Source organism: Mytilus californianus, unplaced genomic scaffold (assembly GCF_021869535.1).
Source record: "Mytilus californianus isolate M0D057914Y unplaced genomic scaffold, xbMytCali1.0.p SCAF_14, whole genome shotgun sequence".
Lineage (NCBI taxonomy): Eukaryota > Metazoa > Mollusca > Bivalvia > Mytilida > Mytilidae > Mytilus > Mytilus californianus.
In genome coordinates, this window is record NW_026262626.1 from 34,247,357 (window position 1) to 34,273,028 (window position 25,672).

At 33.2% G+C, this 25,672-nt stretch overlaps 1 protein-coding gene across 1 annotated transcript in view; it reads right to left on the reverse strand.

Moving 5' to 3' along the window:
* Positions 1-1,223: 1,223 nt before the first annotated feature.
* LOC127724955 (recQ-mediated genome instability protein 1-like) overlaps positions 1,224-25,672 on the reverse strand; it is an 88,689-nt gene continuing 64,240 nt past the window's right edge. The window contains exon 13 of the mRNA XM_052231956.1: positions 1,224-2,344. Within this exon, the coding sequence (XP_052087916.1) occupies positions 2,162-2,344 (183 nt within the window). The 3' untranslated portion in view covers positions 1,224-2,161. The remainder of the gene's footprint in view (positions 2,345-25,672) is intronic.

Genomic DNA, 25,672 nt, shown 5'->3' on the forward strand with positions numbered 1-25,672 from the left:
ATGTGTACGAACTTTTTCGGTCCAATTCTAGCATTGAGAGTTTTTTTTTTTTATATGCTATAACATATATATGTACAACTGAATTTCCTAAAAATAATCACTTTTGTATTTGTTAAGTATATCAATATTTATCAAAAAATCCGGAGCACCTGAGATCACCCCCCGTTTTTGGTGGGGTTCGTGTTGCTTAGTCTTTAGTTTTCTATGTTGTGTCATCTGTTCTATTATTTGTCTGTTTGTCTTTTTATTTTTGGCCATGGCGTTGTCAGTTTGTTTTCGATCTATGAGTTTGACTGTCCCTGTGGTATCTTTCGTCCCTCTTTTAAATATCTTTCTAAAGCAATTCCCATTTTATAGGATCATATTAACTATAATTGATTAGCTGGGGTTTATGGCATTAATTAATAAAAAGAAGTAAACTAGTGTGAATAAAACAATAAAAGGGCATTGCTTTAGAAAGATATTTAATTAATGATAAATATTTATATACTTAACAAATACAAAAGTGATTACTTCTAAGAAACTCAGTGGTACATTTATATGTTATAGTATATAAAAAAAACTCTCAATACTAAAATTGGACAGAAAAAGTTTGTAAGCGTTATGACCTGACATTTTCTTCTCCAATGCAGGTCATGACCTGCAATTTCAGTTTCAGAGGTTGACAGGTATGCTTTTATTGTTTTACCTGGGGGTATTTAAAAAATCCTGTGTGAAGGGGGAAATTCTCAGGTGTAACCCGCAGATACGGGTCAGTTGACAGCTATGCACCACTGTCCCAGGTAAGGGGAGGGTTGAGTGTTCACAAACATGTTAACTACGCCATATTCTTTATGTGCCTGTCCCAAGTCTGGAGCCTGAAGTTCAGAGGTTGTCATTGGTTCATGTCTACATATTTTTTTTTGTAAATTGATGTGTTTTAAATGAGGCCGTTGGTTTTCTTGTTTGAATTGTTTTACGTTTTTCATGTCAGGGCCTTTTATACCCATCTATATGGAACAGGTTTTTCTCAATGTTGAAGGCCTCATACATTTGCCTATAATTGCTTACATTCACTTCATTTGAACTCTGGTGGATAGTTGTCTCATTAGCAATCATACCACATTTCCTTATTTTTAAGTAGAACAAATTTATGGTAAACAAATTGAATGACAGTTTAAGGGAAACTGAAGAATAATTCTTTCAAATTACTTAAGACTTAAAATTAAGGACAAGAAGACAAATTTAGAGATAAGAAAGTTTATTTATTATTAAAACAAATAAATTCATAGAAAAAAGTCAATTAATTACAGTTGATTACTATCAAATTTTGTAATTTTGCACTAACTTTCTGTTAAATGTAAAAAGACAGGTTTTGGAGTATTTGCCTATATACTGTCTTATTTTGGATATTAAACTATTTTGCCATTGCGAACCATGTCAGTATTATATGTAAAACTATAGGATCAACGACTACCAGAAATCTCTTTGAAATGACTACACTTTACATAATTATGTCTTGTAAGATATTTTTTTCCCCAAACCAACTGACCAGACTTTTTGACATTAAAAAAATGTGAACCAACAAAATATAAAACCCTGGCCTTATTGGTGGTAACTCATTTTTTTCATTAAAACTATTTAACAAAACATTTTCTTCGGAACTTAAAATCAGTAGCATCATCAGGGAGGACATTCTAAACATTGGAGAGTTCTGTTTATCAGTGTTTGCAGGGGAGGTATTTTTTGGCCACTAGATTTTCCACTCATATATAGAAATAAGAAGATGTGGTATGAGTGCCAATGAGACAACTCTCCATATAAGTCACAATGTGTAAAAAGTAAACAATTATAGGTCAAAGTACGGCCTTCAACACGGAGCCTTGGCTCACACCAAACAGCAAGCCATAAAAGGCCCCAAAATGACTAGAGTAAAACAATTCAAACAGGAAAACCAACGGTTTAATCTATATAAAAAACGAGAAACATTTATGAACCGCATCAACAGACGACAACCAATGAACACAATGATGAACAGGCTCCTGATCACTTAGGACAGGTGCATACAAATGCAGCAGGTTTAAACATTTTAACAGATGTCCAAAATAATTCTTCACATTGAAAACTTTTCAGACCCCAATAGAGAAAATATTGACTGACATAATCATATATTAATATTCTGTCAATTAGATAAACATGACTGTATTTTCCTCCCTGTATTGTGAAGTCTATCTGCTAACACTGATACATCTGTAGTTGTTATTTCTTTTAAGGAGATAACTTCTGGTTTGGCTACATGTGGTGATATTTCAATCTCCATTATACAAAGTAATTCTACCAACTTCTGTTGACAAATTTTGATTCCCTGAAATAAATAAACATTTTAGAAGCATCAGAAGTTACTAGTAATTAGCAAATGGTGTGCTTCTCTATACTCCAGGTGCCAATAGAGTCAGCTGAAATTACCTACTGTAAATTCAAAATTAAATAAAAACATTTTATTGTAAATTTCAGACAACAGATTATAATACAACTTTAACTAGAAAACTGACATTTGTAAGAAACAGTCTCACTTGCACTTCATTGTTTGAGGCACATTGACTGATGCATAAAAGGCAATTCATTTTCACAGGGCTGTCAATTTTCAAAATGTTTACACAGGAATTAATTCAGGATGTGTTCTAAAAAAATATAAGTTCTGTTAACACCTAAGCACTAAGTATTTTGATGGACATTTTCCAAAATGGTGGGCAACAGATAATTTTTGACAAAAGGAAACATTTATTAACAGCAAATTACATGTACACCCTAGCAATAAAAGAACAGAGTTCCAATGTCCTCTGCTTTGCACATATTTTATCTGTCCAAGGTGCAAGGGCAAAGGCAATAAAAAAACTTTTTTGTTCTTAAACAACTTTTTTTAAATATCTAAATGAAATGAAGGTTTGAGAGCAAATGCAATGCAATTTCTAATATAATTAAAGAACCTTTGTGAGCACGCTCACATACCCCACGCCCCCACATTGTCACTGGACAAACAAAATCTCACCAGATTCCTAAGTTCAAAGACTCATAACTCTACAAAAGTCATCTTATAAAAATTTTCTTGTGGATATGCACTTTTACATATTATGTCCTCATTAACTACAAACTTTCATGAAATTCTGTTCTGTGGTTTCAGAGAAGTTGCGATTACAAACTGTTGCAGTAGTATATTTAGGCTTAAATTCGAATTTCAAAGGGTAATAACTCCTAGAAAAAAAATCAATAGTAACTTCCTGTCGATATGCACACCTACATAGTATGTCCTTATTATCTACAACGTTTCATGAAATTCTGTTGTGCGGTTTCAGAGGAGTGTGATGACAAGAACAGGACTGGCCAAAATTCTAAGTTTAAGGGGCATAACTCCTAGAAAAAAAATTGAATTGTAATTTTCTGTCATTATGCACATCTACATAGTATGTTCTTATTATCTACAAAGTTTCATAAAATTCTGTTGTGCAGTTTCAGAGGATTTGCGATGACAAGAACAGGACTGACAGATGAACGGACAGACAGACGGACGTATGAAAAACATTATACCCTTTGCAACTTCGTTGAGTTAATTGAAGAAAAATACAGTTTTAACAACATCTATTCCCAAATTAAATTGCAACATGACATATGAAATTTGAGAAGGCATCTTTTACCCGCATCTAAACTTTCTTTGAAATAGTAGTATCAAATAAAATTCTCCACTAGGCCCGGCTGGATACGACCGCAGAGGTCAAACCCCAAACAGTTGGGGCAAGTATGGACACTACATTCAAGCTTGATACAGCTCTGAATTTGGATTGTGATTATATATTTGACACAGCATAGGTTTCTAACACAGAATGAATGTGGTCAAAGAACTGAAAAATTTAAAATTGGACTTTTACCTATTACATGTATTAAATATCCAAAATCTAAATACATGGTTAGAATAAGCATATCCAATTACATCAAGAATTTAATTTATTTATTTATTGATGGACAAAATTAGCTATGTTTTTATAGGGGTTCACTTCATAAAAAAAATATTCTGCAAATTAATTTATACAGAATAACAAACAAACCTACCACAAAGTTCTTCAAAAAATTTACAATTTTTGTTTTTTAAATTTCCAAAATATCATTCATCATTAATACAATGTCTTTAAAAATCTATAAAACTTCCCTTATTTTTCAAAATATCTAATAATGAACAGTAAATTTCATACTATAATATTTATACATCATTTCTAAAATTAGAATATGGTGTTGATCTATTTTTAACTATGAGTCTACTTTCAATTTCTATCAATTGTGCAATACATCTCTAAATTTGGAATGTGATTAGATATTTCACATAGCATAAGTTTCTGACACAGAACGAATGTGGTCTTAGAACATACAAATTTGAAATTGGACGTATACCTTTTATCAATTTTGGACCCCAATTTCAAAAATCTAAATACATGCTTAGATTCAGCACATCAAAGAACGCCAACCATTAACTCTTTTTTTAAATCAAACAAATGTTAATTCTGGACCCTTTGGACCTTAATGTGGACCAATTTGAAGACAGACCCTAAAATTAAAAATCTAAATACATGGTTAGATTCAGCATATCAAAGAACACAAATAATTCAATTTTTGAAGAAATCAAACAAAGTTTAATTTTGGACCCTTTGAACCTTAATATGGATCAATTCAATAAACAGCTGCGCCATGAGCGCATGATACGCCAGTAGTCTTGTGTGTGAATTTTTATGCAATAAGCATAAATAGTTTCTGACATACGGCGTGACATGCGAAAACCCTCCTTTTTTTTTTTACAAAAAACTCAATATCTCTAAAATAAAATTTTGAATCAAAACCAAAAAGTATACAGATCTTTAGATTAATATAACTAAGAAGTGTGTAAAATTTTAAGCAATAATCATAAATCGTTTTTGAGATACGGTGCTACATGTGAAAACTCCCCTTTTAAAAAAAAAAAAATCAATATCTCAAAAATAAAATTTGAATCAAAACCAAAAAGTATACAGATCTTTAGATTAATATAACTAAGAAGTGTGTAAAATTTTAAGCAATAATCATAAATCGTTTTTGAGATACGGCGCGACATGTGAAAAACCCCTCCCCCTTTTTTTACAAAATACTCAATAACTCAAAAATAAAATTTTGAATCATCACCAAAAAGTATACAGATCTTAAGGTTAATATAACTAAGAAGTGTGTAAAGTTTTAAGCAATAATCATAAACTGTTTTAGAGATACGGCGCGACCTGTGAAAAACCCCTCCCCCGTTTTTAACAAAATACTCAATATCTCTAAAATAAAATTTTGAATCATCACCAAAAAGTATACAGATCTTAAGATTAATATAACTAAGAAGTGTGTAAAGTCTTAAGCAATAATCATAAATTGTTTTTGAGATACGGCGCGACATGTGAAAAAAAACACACACCTGTTTTAGTTACTAAGTCCCGTAACTCAAAAAGTTTTAATCTTATTTTCACCAAAAAGTATACAGATCGTTTGACCATCATAAAAAACAACTATGTTAAGTTTCATGAAATTTGGATAAGTCATTCTCAAATTACCGTGCGACAGTTTTACGCCGTACAGACAGACAGACACCGGACATTTGTATACCATAATACGTCCGGTCAAAAATTGACGGGCGTATAAAAACAGACCCAAAATCCAAACAATAAATACCCAATTAGAATCAGCATATTAAAGAACCCCAAGAATTCAAGACTTTGAATTAAAACCCATTGAAATTGCTTAAGAAATAAGCAATTTAAACAAAGTATTACAAAAGAATTATTTTTGGTCCCTTTTAACTAAACTGTTACGTTCATAACCCCTAAAATCAATCCCAAACTTTATTTTATGGTATAACAGCTTACGGCACAATTAAATAGCAATAAATAGACCTATACTCAAGTTATTGTCCAGAAACAAGAAAATCCTAGTTTTTTGCCCCTTTTCGGCCCTTATAAATCAATCCCACTTTTGAAGTATGGAACCTTGTGGTAAAATTTCATAAACATCCATACTCTTATACACAAATTATTGTCCTGAAACATAAAAATGCTTGTTTTTGGACCCTAATTACTAAACAGCAACGACAATAACCCCCAAAATAAATCCCAACCTTCCTATTGTGGTAAGGATCCTTGTTCTAAAATTCGATAGAGATCCATGCACTTACACTCAAGTTATTGTCTGTGAACCAGACGAATAACTGGTTTTGTTAGGCCCTTTTTGGTCCTTAATTCCTAAACACCTATGACAATAACCCCCAAAATTAATCCCACCCTTCCTCTTGTGGTGTGCAACCTAGTGCTAAAATTTAATAGAGATATATACACTTATACTCAAGTTATTGTCTTAAAACAAGACAAATAAAAGAAACAATTTTTGGCCCCTAATTACAAAACTGCTAGCACAATACCCCCCTAAAACAATCCCAACCATCCTTTAGTGGTATGGAACCTTGTGCTAAAATTTCATAGAGATCCATACACTTATACTCAAGTTAATGTCTGCAATCCAAAATGTCTTCGGACACAGACATCGTCATAACATAATATGGACACGAAAAAAATTTGCGGTCGTAAAAAGATGTGCCTCAAAATTTGTGAATTTAAAACAAAACTATGTTTTTACACCAATATTTTCCCCAATTTGAATAAAAATTCATAAGGGTTCCGCGGAACCCAGTGTCTCGCCTACTTTTGCTGTTAATCGCAGGCTCAACAAAAATGAGGAAAAAAATTAATAAAAATATTCCTCTCTATACTATCTTTTGATTGTAAGTAGCTTCTATCCAAGTTTGGTAAAAATCCAGGATAATTTATGAATCTAATAAATGTTTTAAAAACTTAAACTGCAGAATGTATGTAATGTTGACTGGAAGAAAAACTAAGTCCATTTATAAGTAAAATACGGAAAAAATGGAACAAAATTTTATCAAAAATTTCTTCTAGATACTAGCTTTTGATCATAAACAAGCTTCTGTCCAAGTGTGGTACAAATCCAGGATAGTTTAAGAAAGTTAGTTAAAATTTTAAAAACTTTAACCACAGAGTGAATGTTATGTTAACTGGCAGAAAAACTAAGTCCATTTATAAGTAAAATACGGAAAAAATGGGAATTTTTTTTTTTACAAAATTTACTTCTGGATACTATCTTATGATCATAAACAAGCTTCTTTCCAAGTTTGGTAGAAATCCAGGATAGTTTAAGAAAGTTATTAAAATTTCAAAAACTTTAACCACAGAGTGAATGTAATGTTTCCTGGCAGAAAAACTAAGTCCATTTATAAGTAAAATACGGAAAAAATGGAATTTTTTTTTCACAAAATTTACTTTTGAATATAATCTTATGATCATAAACAAGCTTCTGTCCAAGTTTGGTAGAAATCCAGGATAGTTTAAGAAAGTTATTAAAATTTGAAAAACTTTAACCACAGAGTGAATATTTGTGGACGCCGCCGCCGCCGCCGCCGACGGAATGTTGGATCGCTATGTCTCGCTTTTTCGACAAAAGTCGAAGGCTCGACAAAAATCAGTTTTTTACAGCATGAATCAATTTCAAATAGCATATTTAATATCTATCATGTAGCAATTTTTGTTGAAACCCTGGCACAAAAGGTGTTTCTAAATATTTTTTATCTTTGCAAGGCAGGCGTCATCAGGATAATTTACATAAAAAAATTAATTACTGAAGTACTCTAAGTGGTACATTGAATTTGACATTGTCAAGGTGAGAGAAACAATGAAAAGTGAAAGTAGCAATAAAGAGTTATAAATAGATAATATAAATATAGAAAAATAAAGTTTGTTTACAATGTAACTTGAGTTCGTTTTACTTTTATACGTTACATGACATTGTTCTAAAGGCTTGGTATCTAATTGGACGAACTTCCCATGGTTCCTACCACTTCGCAAGGCTTCTCTTCCAACCTGGCCATTGTTGGATGTTACTACTTCCTGGCGCGTCGGCAACAATGGGAAGATTTTGGTCGCCGCTAATGGAAAATAAAATTGTCAAAAATTGAGTACTTCAGTAATTAATTTCTGTATGTAAATTGTTCTGATGATGCCTGCCTTGCAGGCGAAACATGTAGACCATAGTAAATAAAATTGCAGACCATTTGAAGTGTTGTTGTCAATTTTGGGTATTATCTAAATGTTGCATTCATTTACATAATTTGACAACCCTGCATACCAAGGTATCCACTTCAGGGACTCAATCGAAATGATTCACACAGGTGTTGGTTCACCAGACAGAGTTCAAAGTTGAAAAAGTATGAAATCAGCCCTGGAAAATAGCAATCATATGGATGAATAAGTCTATATGGCAAATTGTTTTCTATTGCTGTCTATATTGTAAAAATTTCTAATTAAATGAAAACCGCCTAATAAAAATTCAAAAGTAATTCTGTAAAAAACTTATGAAAACATTTTTAAGTTATACTAGTTTAGGTAGACTAAATGAAATAATGAAATAATTGATTTGAGATAAGTTTCCAATTGTTCAAGTCTTGATTATTCCCATTAGTGGAAGGGTATCTCTATTTTTAAAAATACTTTTCATGTCTCATATCTGTCAATCTATGAAAATGAAACATTGAAGAAGAAAATCTCAGGTCATAACGTGTACAAACTTTTTTTCAGCTGAATTTAAGTATTTAGAGGACATTTTTTTATATGGTCAAGTGTTAAATTTCGTTTTTAAGCGGTCATCGTTCTCTTTAAACTTTTAGTTATTGGGTGTTTCATAGTTCAGAAGAAGGAGAATGTTTAAGTTGATGTCTTAACCTGAGATAATTTTAGTGTGAATTTCTGGAGATACCATATCAACACAAGAAGACGTTGTTGCAGGATATCCATGTTTAGACATTTGTACTTGTTAGTTTTGCATGGAAAATATTGGAACTTGTGATCTGAAACTGTTCGGGAAATTCATCTGGTTGGGGTTAACAAATTCTCCCAACGTAGGGTTTGGAACACAATTGCATTTGGGTTGACAGGAAATGTTGATATGGGATTAAAGTTCATGGCGGAATGCAAGTTGAATTTCCTTGTCTGTTTTGGAACTCTGTCAATGACTTGCTGACATAATTGTAAAGTATTATAGGTAAGAGCATAGTCAAGAGTATTAAGATCAGCCCTGGGCGGAAACGTGTGGTTTGGATGCGCAGAAGCACCTTCTACTGGTAAAGGCGTTCGCTCAATGGTATTCATACGGGAGGTAGATGCAGTCGGAATTTGGCTGGAAAGTTCAGAATTCTGCATACTAGTAGACGAAAAAATAACATCATCTTCTTCATTTGATGCTTGGGAAGTATTCAAAGTTGACTGCTGTTGATTGTTTCTGTATTTCCATTGTTGGAACTTTCATCACTACTTTTTTGTTTATCCAAGAAAATACGTTTCAATTGTTTGTTTGTAAAGTTCTCCGATCTTTTAATTCCTAATGTTGCTAATTTTGCTTTCAACTCTGTTGATGTCCATTTTATTGGGATTATTAGGGTCTAGCTCTGGACCACGTGTTCTTTTCGACTATCCCTCCTTTTGGAAGCCATAACGAGACGAACGTTTTTACACAGATTGTAATTTTAAGTCCTAATTTTATAAAAAACATCACTAAAAGCAAAGTTATTCCATATGATAATAAATCCTTCATGATTTATATAGAAACAAAGAACACATTGATAAGTCAAAAAGCTGACCAAAACAATAGAAGTTCATGTATTACTTGCAGACACTTATCATACGCAAACAACATCGTGTGAAGTAATGATGTAGCAAAATTAGATTAGAATGGAATGTGCATTGTAACGTCATTGACCGTGTGCAAAAATAATAAACTACCCAATAGAGTGAGCTGACAAGTTCATTATAAACTCTAATTATAATACATAATAGTTTTAAATCTATTCACAAGCCACATGTTTCAAAGTGTGCATCAATTTGTACAGCATTAAATATAATTCAATGGAGAATATAATAAAAAATTTAACCATTTAAAGGAAGTAGAGATGAAATTTTTTTTCTTCAAAATATTAATTTTTCAATTGTTCGAAGGCAGAAAAATAATAGAAATGATATTCTGATATGTATTGCATTAAATTTGCCTTAGATTTAATCTTTTCACAAAAAAAACCCCATAAATTTAAGGAGTATATTGTGAAAGGTAGCAAAAAGGGGAAATAGCTCAAATGTTTTGTCAAACAACTTTGAAATACACAAATTATCTATGACCTTAAGCTAAGGTAATTGGTGTTAATTAACAGTGTGTTTGACACCAAAGCTGTCAAGTGAAGCCATGCACTTAATGAGTCACTTAATTTGACAAGTTTACAAAGCTAGTTGAACTTCCTGTTCAGGAAGAATTACGAATTTGCTGGTATTTCAAAGGAAAATCACTCATGAAATCAATCTAAACGCTCAAGAATCTGGGTGAAAACAGGTCATTTTCCGAATTCCTGTGTTATTTAACGACCCCGTGGGGATTTAAAAACCCTGGTGAGAGGTGAAATTTATGGGTGTCACCCGCAGGATACGGGTCAGTTGATAGGTATGATGTCTTGCTACTTGACAACACCATGCAGTTTAATGTGTTGTTTTTTACATATTTTTATTTGAAGTAAATCAACAGGCCCCAGCACCATAAAACTTTCTGAGTTAATTTTTTGTGCTCAGCCTGAGAATTTTCTCAATTTTTTTATTCTCAGCAAAATACACCGCCATAAAAATATTTCAGATTTTTTTTTTACTCATGATTAAGAATATTCTTAACTTTTTAAGTATAGCCAAAACCATACTTAAGTATATAAAAAAATATATATATGTAGCTATTGAAGGCATTTTGATATAAAATTACAACTGTTAATAGTGTTTTTGTTAAAATTTGCATTGAAGAACGTCACTAATAAACACGAATTAAATTGTATTTGAAAGAATATACCGTGATATTTTTACTTCCAACATAATTTTTGTTTTGGTTAACGTTGTCCTTCTCATATATTTTTTAGGATAAATACTGAACACTAATTTTGTCAAAATTGAGGTTTCAAGATATCTTCAGGCGTTCATGATTTGCTGATCGGTTTTGAAATAAGCAATAATATTGTTTGCGATACTTTGAATTTAAGTAAAGATTGAAAGACTTTTTGAAAATGATGTGAAATAACTTCACAGGAAATTGACCCTACTCCTTTTTTTTTGTTTTAAATCACCTACATTTTAGTATACTCATGTATATGTGAATAAATGGATATGTGGGGTGTATGTCTATGTGACAGCAACCCAACAACAAAAATAACCTTCATTTTTATCCATGTCTTGCGGTTTACAGCGATAATTCTTTGATAGAGGTTCAATGTTTACAAAATGCTACTTGCGATTTTATCTATCATAGGTTCCTTTTTATGTTTTGCATTATTGCAAAAAAAGGTTAAAAAAAATCAATGATGTTATAACAATCAAGATTAAAGCAATTTCCTTGTTAGGTGCATTCGATGTTATTTCACTGATTTTCCAGAACTTTGATAGGGTGCCAACTTTGATACATACTCTCAAAATATATATCAAGAGTGCACACGCTGAAATGTCTCGCCTACTATACTGACCATTGATTTTATGTTGATAGTCCTACATATAAAGTTTTACTACAAGTATCACATTAACATTTATGATTTAAGAAAATGAGGTCAAGGTCAGATAAACCAAGCCGGAAATACATGTACACCTTTAATACAATCCCTCCATACACAGAATGTAGATGACCTATTGCTTATAGTATAAAAGAAACAGACCAAACCAAGGAAATTCTATACTGACCAATGAACCATGAAAATGAAGTCAAGGTCATTTGAACCCTGCCAGACAGACATAAATAAAATTGAGAATGGAACATTAAAATCATTCCAAATATAGTTGACCTATTGCTTAAGGTATCTAAGAAAACAAGAGGCTCTCAAGAGCCTGAATCGCTCACCTGCATTTCAGAGGAGAATATTTTTAAATGTTAGCAAACTTGATAAACAAATTGTGTAAAATTGTCTTTAAAGGGCAATAACTCCTTAAGGGGTCAATTGACAATTTTGGTCATATTAACTTTTTTGTAGATCTTACTTTGCTGAACATTATTGCAGCTTACAGTTTATATATATCTATAATAATATTCAAAATAATAACAAAAAACTGCAAAATTTTGTTAAAACTCCCAATTCGGTGGCAGTAACCCAACAATGGGTTGTTCGATTCGTCTGATAAATTCAGGGCCGATAGATCTTGACCAATTAAACAATTTTACCCCATGTCACATTTGCTCTAAAAGATTTAGTTTTTGAGATATAAGCCAAAAACTGCATTTGACCCTTATGTTCTATTTTAAGCCATGGCGGCCATGTTTGTCGATGGATACATTCTTCAGATACAATTTATAAACAAGATACCCTAAGGAACATTTAGTTAAAGTTTGAAGGTAATTGGCCCAGTAGTTTCAGAGGAGAAGATTTTTAAATGTTAGCAAACTTGAACAAATTGTGTAAAATTGTCTTTAAAGGGCAATAACTCCTTAAGGGGTCAATTGACAATTATGGTCATATTAACTTTTTTGTAGATCTTACTTTGCTGAACATTATTGCTGCTTACAGTTTATATATATCTATAACAATATTCAAAATAATAACAAAAAACTGCAAAATTTTGTTAAAACTACCAATTCGGTGGCAGCAACCTAACAATGGGTTGTTCGATTTGTCTGAAATTTCAGAACTGATAGATCTTGACCAATTGAACAATTTTACCCCAAGTCAGATTTGCTCTAAAAGCTTTAGTCTTTGAGATATAAGCCAAAAACTGCATTTGACCCCTATGTTCTATTTTTAGCCATGGCGGCCATGTTTGTCTATGGATCAAAACTTCGGATAAAATTTATAAAGTAGATACCCTAAGGAACATTTAGTTAAAGTTTGAAGGTATTTGACCAAGTAGTTTCAGAGGAGAAGATTTTTGAAATAGTTTACGACGACAGACGACGACAACAGACAACGACGACGACGGCGGACGCCAAGTGATGGCATAAGCTCACATGGGGCCCTTCGGGCCCTGGTGAGCTAAAAGGTTAACCAGGAAAACTGAACATTGACCAATCAACCATGAAAATGAGGTGAAGGTCAGATGATACCTGCCAGACAGACATATACACCTAACAATCATTCCATACACCAAATATAGTTGACCTATTGCTTAAAGTGTAAGAAAAACAGACCAAAACACAAAAACTTAACATAAGCAATGAACCATGAAAATGAGGTCAAGGTCAAATAAAACTTGCCAGACTGACATGAACATCGTAAAATATTTCCATAAAACCAAATACAGTTGAACTATTGCATACAGTATTAGAAAAACAGACCAAAACACAAAAACTTAACATTGAGCAATGAACCGTGAAAATGAGGTCAAGGTCAAATAAAACTTGCCAGACTGACATGAACATCGTAAAATATTTCCATAAAACCAAATACAGTTGAACTATTGCATACAGTATTAGAAAAACAGACCAAAACACAAAAACTAAACTATGACCACTGAACCATGAAAATGAGGTCAAGGTCAGATGACACCTGCCAGTTGGCCATGTACACCTTACAATCATTACATTCACCAAATATAGTAGACCAATTGCTTATAGTATTTCAGATAAGGACTTGACCACGAAAACTTAACCTTGTTCACTGATCCATGAAATGAGGTCGAGGTCAAGTGAAAACTGTCTGACGGGCATGAGGACCTTGCAAGGTACGCACATACCAAATATAGTTATCCTATAACTTATAATAAGAGAGAATTTAACATTCCAAAAAATCTGAACTTTTTTATCAAGTAGTCACTGAACCATGAAAATGAGGTCAAGGATATTGGACATGTGACTAACGGAAACTTCGTAACATGAGGCATCTATATACAAAGTATGAAGCATCCAGGTCTTCCACCTTCTAAAATATAAAGCTTTTAAGAAGTTAGCTAACGCCCCCGCTGCCGCCGGATCACTATCTCTATGTCGAGCTTTCTGCGACAAAAGTCGCAGGCTCGCTAAAAATGAACTTTTATGATACTTCAATTTGATTTTGGAATATAACATAAGATAAATTACAGTCGCCTCAAGTTATCGTAAAAGGTATGTAACTGTGTGATCACATAGATCTGTATGATTTTTGCAAGCATCTAGACCATGTCTAACTGCATATGAATATTGGAAAAAATATACAAGTAACTATGTACATTAGAAGATAAAGCAAATTAAATAGTCCGCAGAAATATGTAAAGATGTATAGAATGTACGTAAGTATCACAAAATATATTGAATAATTTAACTTTAAATTGTCTCTTTCTAAAAAAAACTTTCAAGCCTAATTTATTTTAAAACAAGAAATGATTGTAACAGGATGCTGTTACGAAGTCTCCCAAACGAAGCTCCCATAATTCGTAATTCCCAGGGTCGCCTGACATTGGGCAAATTCCAGTGAAAATTGGTTTGGTCCAGTAAAGTTATATGCATTAGTGATGCCTGGGGACTAACCCTGTATATCATTCAAATCATCTTGGCATGACAAACCAGAATATATATGGTTTAGGGGTGGGGATCTCGACCATTTACAAGATATTAGAACTTTCTCAAATTGCAGGGGGTCGGGATGACCCCTGGGACTAACCCTGTATATCATTCAAACCATCTTAGCATGACAAACCAGAATATATAGGGTTTAGGGGTGGGGATCTTGACCACTTACAAGATATTAGAACTTTTTTAAATGGCATGGGGTGGGGGTGACCCCTGCGGACTAGCCCTGTATTTCATTTGATGTGCTTTATCATGACAAACCAGAATATATATGGTTTAGTGGTGGGGATCTCGACCATTTACAAGATATTAGAACTTTCTCAAATGGCAGGGGGTCGGGATGACCCCTGGGGACTAACCCTGTATATCATTCAAACCATCTTAGCATGACAAACCAAAATATATATGGTTTAGGGGTGGGGATCTTGACCATTTACAAGGTATTAGAACTTTCTTAAAAGGCAGGGGGTGGGGGTGACCCCTGGGGACTAACCCTGTATTTCATTTAATGGGCTTTATCATTTAGAACATTTTCAATTAAAAAGATTGTGTCTATCACAAACAGTTTTCAATTTATAATCATTTGAAAATTTTTAAAAATAAAATCCCATAGGGTTCTATAGTAAAACCCTCTTTTCTTTTTGCCCCTCAAAGTACCCCTTTATAAACCCCATTGCACAAACAAAACCCTGATTGCACCACTAGACATGTTAGTCTAACATATTGTGAAACCCTAAGTTAATCTGACAAGTGGTTTTGGAGAACGGGTGCGGACAAGTTCAAATTTAAAAGCGGCGGAAGAGGAAGAAGAAGAAGAAGAAGAATAATAACTAGATTTGTCATTGCAAGCAATAGCGGATGTCACCCTTGCCCCCATTGCCACTAAGTGGCAGCCATTTGAAAAATTTTAAGCAGTGAATGCCAATATATGCATGGCAATACAGCTTTCTGTAAATATTCAGAACATTTGGAGCATTTTGAAATTTTTCACATTTTTTGGGGTTTCCATGGCAACGGCGGCCATTTTGAAAATTCCAATGCCAAAAGTCTCATTTATACTTGCTTGTTAACATTTATAGTAAGTTTCATTAAATTTGGAGCATTTTGAAATTTTTAGACATTTTTGGATTTGTGCTGTTTCCATGGTAACAGTGCATGTTTCCAAAAATTCAAAGACAGATTCCATATTGGGACATGACAGTCAACAGTCCATGAAAGAATCACAGTGTTTGACCTACCATGTTAAGTGAGGAAATCCCACTTAAAGAATTTTCCCATAGGGTCTAATGTTAAAAAAATTTCTCCGGTTTCCATGGCAATGGTGGCCATTTTGGAAATTCCAATGTCAAATGCCACATCTACATCTGCCAACTAACATTTCTGTAAAGTTTCATTAAGTTTGGAACACTTTCCAATTTTTTGCATTTGTGCTGTTTCCATGGTAATGGTGGCCATTTTAAAAATTCCGAAAATGTCCTGCACAACTTCAGATGGTGGACCTCATTATGTTAACCATTCAATAGGATTGGTCCACTAAACTCCCAAAAACGCTTCGGACAAAATAGGTGGAAGAAAAATAATAATAAAAAGAAACGGAGGAAAAGCAATATGTCACCCGACATTGTCGATCGGGTGACATAATAATAATAAGAACTGAGCAAAAACAATAAGTCTTCCCAAACTTCGTTTGGGAGACTTAACAAGTAAAACTGTGAGCTAATGCTCACTGATGATACCCCCACCGAAATATTTCGGTTAACAGGAAGTTGTTGAGTGATGAATCTGAAAACGCATCACACGGTGTAACTTACTTATATAAACCCTGAAACCAAATTTCAGAAATCCTTGTCAAGTAGTTCCTGAGAAAAGTGCGACAAAAATATTCATGGGACGGACGGACTGACGGATGGATGGACTGACGGAAGGACAGACAGAGGTAAAACAATATACCCCCACTTTTTTAAAGTGGGGGTAAAAAAAACCTTTCTTTCATTGGTATAAAAGTTTTAAGGGGTAACCGATTTAGTTTTTGTTATATGAATTATTCAAGTGTATATGCAATGTTTAAAAACATCGAAAAACAAAGTTTTGATGCCACTTTTATTTTGATTTTTTCTGTTGTTTTTTTTTTCATGCTGTGCAGTCTATTTAACTACTGATACTTTAAAAATGAATATAGTAACCCCTTACACATTGAAAATCATTAAAAGGAAATTTCAGTAGATATAATATAGCATCTTAAAAGAACAGAATTTCGGGACATACTATATAAGAATAAGGAGATGTGGTATGATTGCCAATGAGACAACTATCCACAAAAGCTCAAAATAAGTGGATGTGAGCAATTATAGGCAACCATACGGCTTTCAACAATGAGAATAAACAGCTGCGCCATGAGCGCATGATACGCCCGTCGCATTTTTTACGAATAAAGTTCAATAATTTCTCAATGTCAGAAATTTGTGAAAAACTAAAGGGAGGTTATCTTAATTGATATAAACCAGTCACCAAAGTTTAATAAAAACTGCTCAAAGCACTTTAAAGGTATTTACTGAAAACTAGAAAATCACCCCTTTTTTATGAATAAAATCCCATTACTCGGAAGTGTAAAATCTAAAATTTATAAAAATTGAAAGGGAGCTTACATCAATAGATATAAACAATTCTCGAAAGATTCATCAGAATTGCTGAAAGCATTTTTGAGTTATTGTCCGAAAACTGGAAAATCCCCCTTTTTTTTTAATGAATAAAACTCCATAACTCTGAAACATAAAATCTAAAATTTATAAAAATCAAAAGGGAGCTCATGTCAATAAATATAAACAATTGACCAAAGTTTCTTGCAAATTGGTGAAAGCATTTTTGTGTTATTGTCCGAAAACTGGAAAATCCCCACTTCTTTAATGAATAAAACCCCATAACTCAGAAAGGTAAAATCTAAATTTTATAAAAAGCGAAAGGGATCTCACATCAATAGATATGAACAATTGACAAAAGTTTTATGCAAATTGGTTGAAGCTTATTTGAGTTAATGACCGACATGTTGACGACGGACGGACAACGGTATACCATAATACGTCCCGTAAACGGACGTATAAAAACCCAAACAGTATTGTCGGCTATAAAAGGCCCTGACATGAAAAATATAAAACAAATCAATTGAGAAAGCTAATGGCCTAGTTTATAAAAAAAATACAAAAAACAAATATGACAGACATGAACCAAGGACAACCACTGAATTACAGGTTCTCGACTTATATGTTTGTACTTTTGTCCTGGCATGAACATATGAAAATTGTTTTATTGAAATTAACTGTTATAAAAAATTGGAAATCTAATCTGAATGAAAATTATTGTAATAATATTCCCTATCTATTATATGATGATTTGAATGAAAGAACCTTAGTGAGCGCGCTCACATACCCCACGTCCCCACATTGTCATTGGAGAAATAAAATAAGTGTAAGAAAAAAAAATTGTATCAGAAAAAAAATTGAATCATAATTTCCTGTCAATATGCACATCTACATAGTATGTCCTTATTATCTACACAGTTTCATGAAATTCTGTTGTGTGGTTTGAGAGGAGTTGCGATGACAAAAGGTTGCAGTAGTATATTGGGCAAATAAGTTCAAAGGGGCGTAACTCCTGGAAAAATCAAAGCGCGAAAGCGCTGTAAAGGCAGTTAATTACAGGTTGTGTGTATTTTTAGTCCAGTTATATCATTATCTTGCATAGTACATTGTACTTATCAGAGGTGGCTTTCAGTATTTAAGATTTAGAGTTCTTTAATGATATTGAACAAGTTTTATGAATGTCATATTCTGAGCACTATATGAAGGCGATTGTTCTCACTTGTTTATGAACTAGTGCATTATGTCCAGTTTGTACCTTTTTTTTAATCTATGTTTATAGTCAAATACTGTTTAAAATAGTTTGGCATTTTCTTTTTAGTAATAAGTAAATGTTATCAACTGTATTTTATTCAACTTTGCAAATGTGGTTTGGGACTGGTAAGTACAATGTATGGATGATAGTTGTTTCATTGGAAATCATAACACATCTCCTTATTTATATAATGATCTATATTCAACGACCTCAGGTACAAAAAAAATGTATGTAACTAAACTATGATGGGAAACCTTTGACTTCTTTCTTTTATATAAACTTTTGATTTGGTACCATAGAACTATGTAGAATAAATGTACATTGCAACATGTCAACTCTTTCAATGACAATACTTTTTTTAGAAACTATAACTCCAAGCAAAATTATATTTCCAAGTATAAAGTAATTTATGAATGAAACAAGAGTGCACATGCTGAAATGTCTCGCCTTCTTTACTAATCATTGATATTATGTTGATAGTCCTAAATATAAAGCTTTATTACAACTGTCACATAAACTTAACATTAACCAAGTAAACTAAGCATTGACCAATGAACCAAGAAAACGAGGTCAAGGTCATATGAACCATGCTAGGCAGGCATGTACAGCTAACAATTCTTCCATACAACAAATATAGTTGACCTATTGCTTATAGTTTAAGAAAAACAGACCAAAACACAAAAACTTAAAACTGAGCAACTGACCTTGAAAATGAGGTCAAGGTAAAAAAAAAAACCTGTGTGACTGACAAATAGATCATAAAATATTTCCATACACCAAATATAGTAGACCTATTGCATACAGTATAAGAAAAATAGACCAAAACACAAAAACTTAACTATAACCACTGAACCATGAAAATGAGGTCAAGGTCAGATGACACCTGCCAGTTGGACATGTACACCTTACAGTCCTTCCATACACCGAATATACTAGACCTATTGCTTATAGTATCTGAGATATGGACTTGACCACCAAAACTTAACCTTGTTCACTGATCCATGAAATGAGGTCGAGGTCAAGTGAAAACTGTCTGACGGGCATGAGGACCTTGCAAGATACGCACATACCAAATATAGTTATCCTATTACTTATAATAAGAGAGAATTTAACATTACAAAAAATATTAATTTTTTTTTCAAGTAGTCACTGAACCATGAAAATGAGGTCAAGGACATTGAAATTGTGACTGACGGAAACTTCGTAACATGAGGCATCCATATACAAAGTATGAAGCATCCAGACCTTCCACCTTCTAAAATATAAAGCTTTTAAGAAGTTATCCAACGCCACCGCAGGATCACTATCCCTATGTCGAGCTTTCTGCGACAAAAGTCGCAGGCTCGACAAAAAGGAGTTCTTAATTAAGAAATAAACTGATTCGCTGAGCGCAGCTGGATACACCCGCAGAGGTCCAACCCTGAACAGTTGGGGCAAAAATGGATACAATATTCAAGCTTGATACAGGTCTGAATTTGGATTGTAATTAAATATTTGACATATTATAGTTTCTGAATAAATGTAGTCACAGAACTTGAAATCGATTATATGAATTGAATTTGTATTCAATTAAAGATTTCTTGCTGTTGTGCAATACACTGTGCTGTTGCACAATACTTAATAAATCTGTTGCCAGACTATAAACAAATAAAGTTCAATTTCTTCTCAATGTCATATTTGAAATTTATGAAAATCAATAGGGAGATTACATCAATAGCTATAAATAATTCACCAAAGTTTCATGCGAACTGCTTAAAGCATTTTTGAGTTGTTGTCCAAAAACTGGAAAATCCCCGCTTTTTTAATGAATAAAACCCCATAACTCAGAAATGTAAAATCTAAAATTTATAAAATTCTAAAGGGAGCTTACGGATTGATAATTTAGTCTTAGATGCAAGATTTTTTTATCAGTTGTTAGTGGCTTTGAACTAGCTGTCAGTAAATGCGAGTACTCTCAGATCTGTACTTAGTGTCTTTTTGTTGTTTGGATGTACAACTACCCGGCCTCGTCCACTTGTATTTGTATTTATCCATCTGATGAGTTAAGCCTCTTTCAACTGATTTTTATAGTTCATTCTTATATTGTACTGTTACACCACTGTCCCAGGTTAGGGGGTGGGTTGGGATCCTGCTAACATGTTTAACCCCGCCACATTCTGTATGTACATGTATGTGCCTGTCCCAAGTCAGGAGCCTGTAATTCAGTGGTTGTCGTTTATGTGTTGCATATTTGTTATTCGTTCATTTTTTGTACATAAATTAGGCCGTTAGTTTTCTTGTTTGAATTGTTTTACATTGTCATTTCAGTGCCTTTTATAGCTCACTGTGCGGTATGTGCTTTGCTCATTGTTGAAGGCCATACTGTGACCTATAGCTGTTAATTTCTGTGTCATTTGGTCTCTTGTGGAGAGTTGTCTCATTGGCAATCATACCACATCTTCTTTTTTATATTTACATCAACAGATATAAACAATTCACCAAAGTCAAGGTGAGACAACAAAACTTAGTTGTAAGATCTCTGAAATTTTTTACACGGTACAAGTTTTTCTAATTGTTGGAGATTGCACGGTGACAGTAACACCTGTAACTGCTTTACCCATTTCTTATGCACTTTGGTTCGATAAACTCACTGAATATCATACCACATCTCCTTATTTTTATATGCATTACAATTTACATGTGCATGTAATTGTAAATAATATTTATATATATATATATCAGAACAAACTTCATTGCGTCACTTTTATTTATGCATCCTTTGGCACAATACAAGTTCTAAAATTACACAACATAAAACAACTAAATGTTATTTCAGATGAAAGTTTTGTTTCAGTTCCATTCATAGGATTTATTAGAATTTTGTATGTTTTGCCAAGTCCAATAATTAGCTCTATGTGCACGTGTTAATTGGAGACTTTTCTATCCCGTATAAGAGTTTTGGAACTAATTCTGTTTCTTTTTTTGAAAAAAGTGAGCAAACAAATCATGCACATTTAAACCTTTGTCTGCCATCACACTGTCACCTGGATCACATAATTGAACTATTCTACATCTTTCAACTATTTCACAGTCACTGGTACAACCAACATATGCATTAGAGACATAGTTGACTAAACCACCAGGAGTCGAACATACAAGTATTTTCAGTGTTTCTGTTTTTAAATGATGAAAAGGTTGCCTGAGCTCTAGGAGCTTTAGGTTTTATCACGGGATATTCTGTGCTGTCAATAATAATCCAAGTTGTAGGAAACTTTAATTTGAAGTTGGATGGCGAAAAATACCTGACTAAACCACTAAATGGCCAAGTGTTAGCCTCACGCCACTGTTTAGACATAAAAACAATCCATGTTTACACAATATTCTTAACACTAGTTTCAATCTAGAATCTAGACAGTTCAAAGTTGGTTGTATAATGCCTCAATTTCATCAAAGTCATAAAAAAACTGATTTTCAAATGACACCTTATCAATTTGAAAATATATGTATCTCAAACAATGTGCTGCTGGACCAAGTGTGGTCAAAACAAATAAAAATTTAGTATACAAGTTACAACTCTAAACCGGTATATAAATGCATGGCTGTGTCACGTGTCTTCATTTCAAAATTCTCTGCTGAAAATATAGGCATTGATGGTGTTTGCGTAATTCCATCTGTGAAGCTCAACATTAGCTCGGCAGTTGGTGGTGGACAGTCATAAATCATGTCTGCAGTATGAATGACTTCTTCAGGAAAACCAACTTTACAATCAAAACTTTCCTCTATATTTCTACTACAATATTCATCAAGTTTAGTTCTTTTGTTTTCACAGGAAACTGCCCTGATTTATCTTTTTGCGGACGATTCAGTCTCTTGCTTGGTCTAGGAAAATAGGCTGGGAATGGCAGTAGACTTAAGTCTCTGTATGGTGGGTTTGCACCCTGAAAAAGGTTATAAAACATTAGGTTTTTGATAATTAAATGAACTTTCATTAGCAATGCATACTTTATACTACCTGGCAAAATATTAACTAGATTTATTCATTACAATCTGGATAAAAGTATGTTAGCCTGATTCAATGTACATCAAAATGTATGTTATGTAAATCCAAAGGACAAACAATGAGAGACGTATGCAACAAACATACATTGTTTGTACCTAAATAACTATAATATAGATGAGAGCATGTCATTGTTTTGTTCCTGTTAACATTGTCATTGACATTTTTCAAGAAAGTCTATGAGGCATAGCTTATGCATTCCTGTCATTACTACATTAGCATTATTACTGCTAAAATAATTCTCAGTATGATATACCTCTTGTAAGAAATCATTATAATTGTAGCAAGCACCAAAAAATCTCAAACATATCACGTTGAATCGTAATCCAAAAAATTATGACGTCTTGAATTAACCACCCCCTTTTATTCTAAAACGATAATTGCGGTTGTAAACAGACTTTGGTTATTTCGCATGGCGATTACATATATAACTATATATTTTAAAAAGAAAATAGAGTTTTACCATGAATAGTTTCCTGCACGTAGTCTTTTTCAGTAAAATGTGCCTTGCAAACAACAGCTGATTGAGATGGACTCCACGATTTCATCGTGTTCTCGTCCAATCTGCGTATGGGCCATGGCGTTGATCCAACTTTTCCTTCTTTTTAAGTCATTTGGAAATGCATGTCCTCCTCTTAAATGACATCCAGGTACACAACAACAAGTACTTGGCATCGTTAATTAAAAATGCAACTGTAATAGTTGCACAGTGCAGAAACCGGAAGTTGAAGAACAGGATCGGCTACCACGGCGCCACCTATTCAGGAACGATAATTTGCTACTTTATATAACTGCGAAATAACAATAACGTTAGACGGGTTTGCGTGCATAAACAGAAATGCGCTTTAAATTGTATAATATAATTCATGTTCAGTCGACCTTTAATTATTATATCAACGACTGAAATGATTTATAAACATCTAGATTGCAGATAACACTCGAAATTAACCCGACCTCTTTCCACACGGAATTCAAATAATTCTAGTTTGTCAATCGGTTGACTGCTTATAATGTAAAATACAAATATATCAAAAGTTTTTAAAACTAACAAAACACAATGATCGTTTCTCTATTTCCCAATGTAAATGAAATGAAACAAAAAACATTTTATATCACAATAAGAAGAGGAGAGAATCAACATTTTCCGGATCTACTTGGAGCCTAATGACCCCCCACGTAGATAAGTTGGATATCGCGGAAAGAAAGATTAACACGGCAACTAGAAAGGCATTAAAGCACTGCCTTTAAAAATTGAATCATAATTTCCTGTCGATATGCACATCTACATAGTATGTCCTTATTATCTGAAAGGTTTCATGAAATTCTGTTGTGTGGTTTGAGAGAAGTTGCGATGACAAACTGTTGCAGTAGTACATTAAAGTAAATAAGTTCAAAGGGGCGTAACTCCTAGAAAAAGAATTGAATCGTAATTTCCTGTCGATATGCACAACTACATAGTATGTCCTTATTATCTAAAAAGGTTTCATGAAATTCTGTTGTGTGGTTTGAGAGGAGTTGAGAGAAGAAACAGTACGGAGGGACGGACGGACGGACGGACGGGTCAAAAACATTATACCCTCCGCAACTCTTTGCGTGGGGTATAATTAAATTGAGAATGGAAATGGGAAATATGTCAAAGAGACAACAACCAAACAAAAGAGCAGACAACAGCCAAAAGGCCACCAATGGGTCCTCAACGCAGCGAGAAAATCCTGCACCCGGAGGTGGTCCTCAGCTGGCCCCTAAATAAGATTGTGTACTAGTTCAGTGAAAATGGACGTCACACTAAACTCCAAAACATATAAATGAACTAAATTTAAAAAACATACAAGACTCACAAAGGCCGGAGGCTCCTGACTTGGGACAGGCGCAAAATTGCGGGGGGGGTTAAACATGTTTGTTTGATCTCAACCCTCCCCTATTCCTCTAGCCAATGTAGAATAAACAAACACATAGCAATACCCACAGTAAAACTCAGTTTAAAAGAAGTCAGAGTCCGATGTCAGAATAGGTAACAAAAGAAACTAAGCAAAATGACACAATGATACATAAATTAACAAAGGACTACTAGCAGTTACTGACATGCCAGCTCCAGACCTCAATTAAACTGATTGAAAGATTATGTCTTCATCATATGCAAATCAAGTACAATCCCTCCCATTAGGGGTTTAGTATCATACCATCATAAAATATATGAGAAGAACATAACCCGTATCATGCCAACAACTGGTTTTAGAATAAATGTGAAAACCATTTTACAGACAAGACACAAATTGTTAAATAAACTTTGAAAAATTGCAAATTTAATCCATCTAAATATTAATCTCCAACTATTTCCAAATCTTTTTGCAGCGTTTTCTTATAATTAAAGAAATAAGAATTATATGAAATGCAAATTATGAACAGCGTGTAAAGTCAAGATAATTCTACACATTATGTGATTTCAATGAATAGATGAAATACCGATAACATTCGCATTAAACTGTTCAATATATTAAATATATAGTTACTAGGAAGCTGTACAACCTGCAATTTTATTTTGAAAACTTTTCAATAAGTTGAAAAATATCAAGAACATACGCATATAACATATCTCAAATCTCCTTGCCAAGCTTTTTACCTGATTGTGGCAATGTTTACATCGCCACAACCTTTCATTTTCCCAAAAAGGGAATCTTCTCTAAGATTTGCTTGCTCAATTAGGGCAAGCTCCTCATCGGTTGTCTAATTTGCCCCTCTTTAATTTTTTTTCAGCCATACTGACAGCAAAAATTACCTTAAGGGCATACGATACAGTTACAGGGGAAGTAATGACGTTGATAACGTAAATTGTTATTTTCGCGACGTCAAACTGTGACTTATCGGGGAAAAGATGCAGTTTTCGACTGATTTTTATCATTCAAACTGATTTAACTTGAAAACGAGTTCATGGACCCTTCTTTTTTAAAATGACATTTGGTTTGATTACGTATGAAGATTATGTGTACCAATTTTCATGAAAAAGTCAATAGTTCAATTATTTAAAAAAAAAAAATTTTTTCTACATTCATGAACATTTGATAAATATGAGTTATTTGTAAAAATAAAATGTACAAATTTATAGAACAT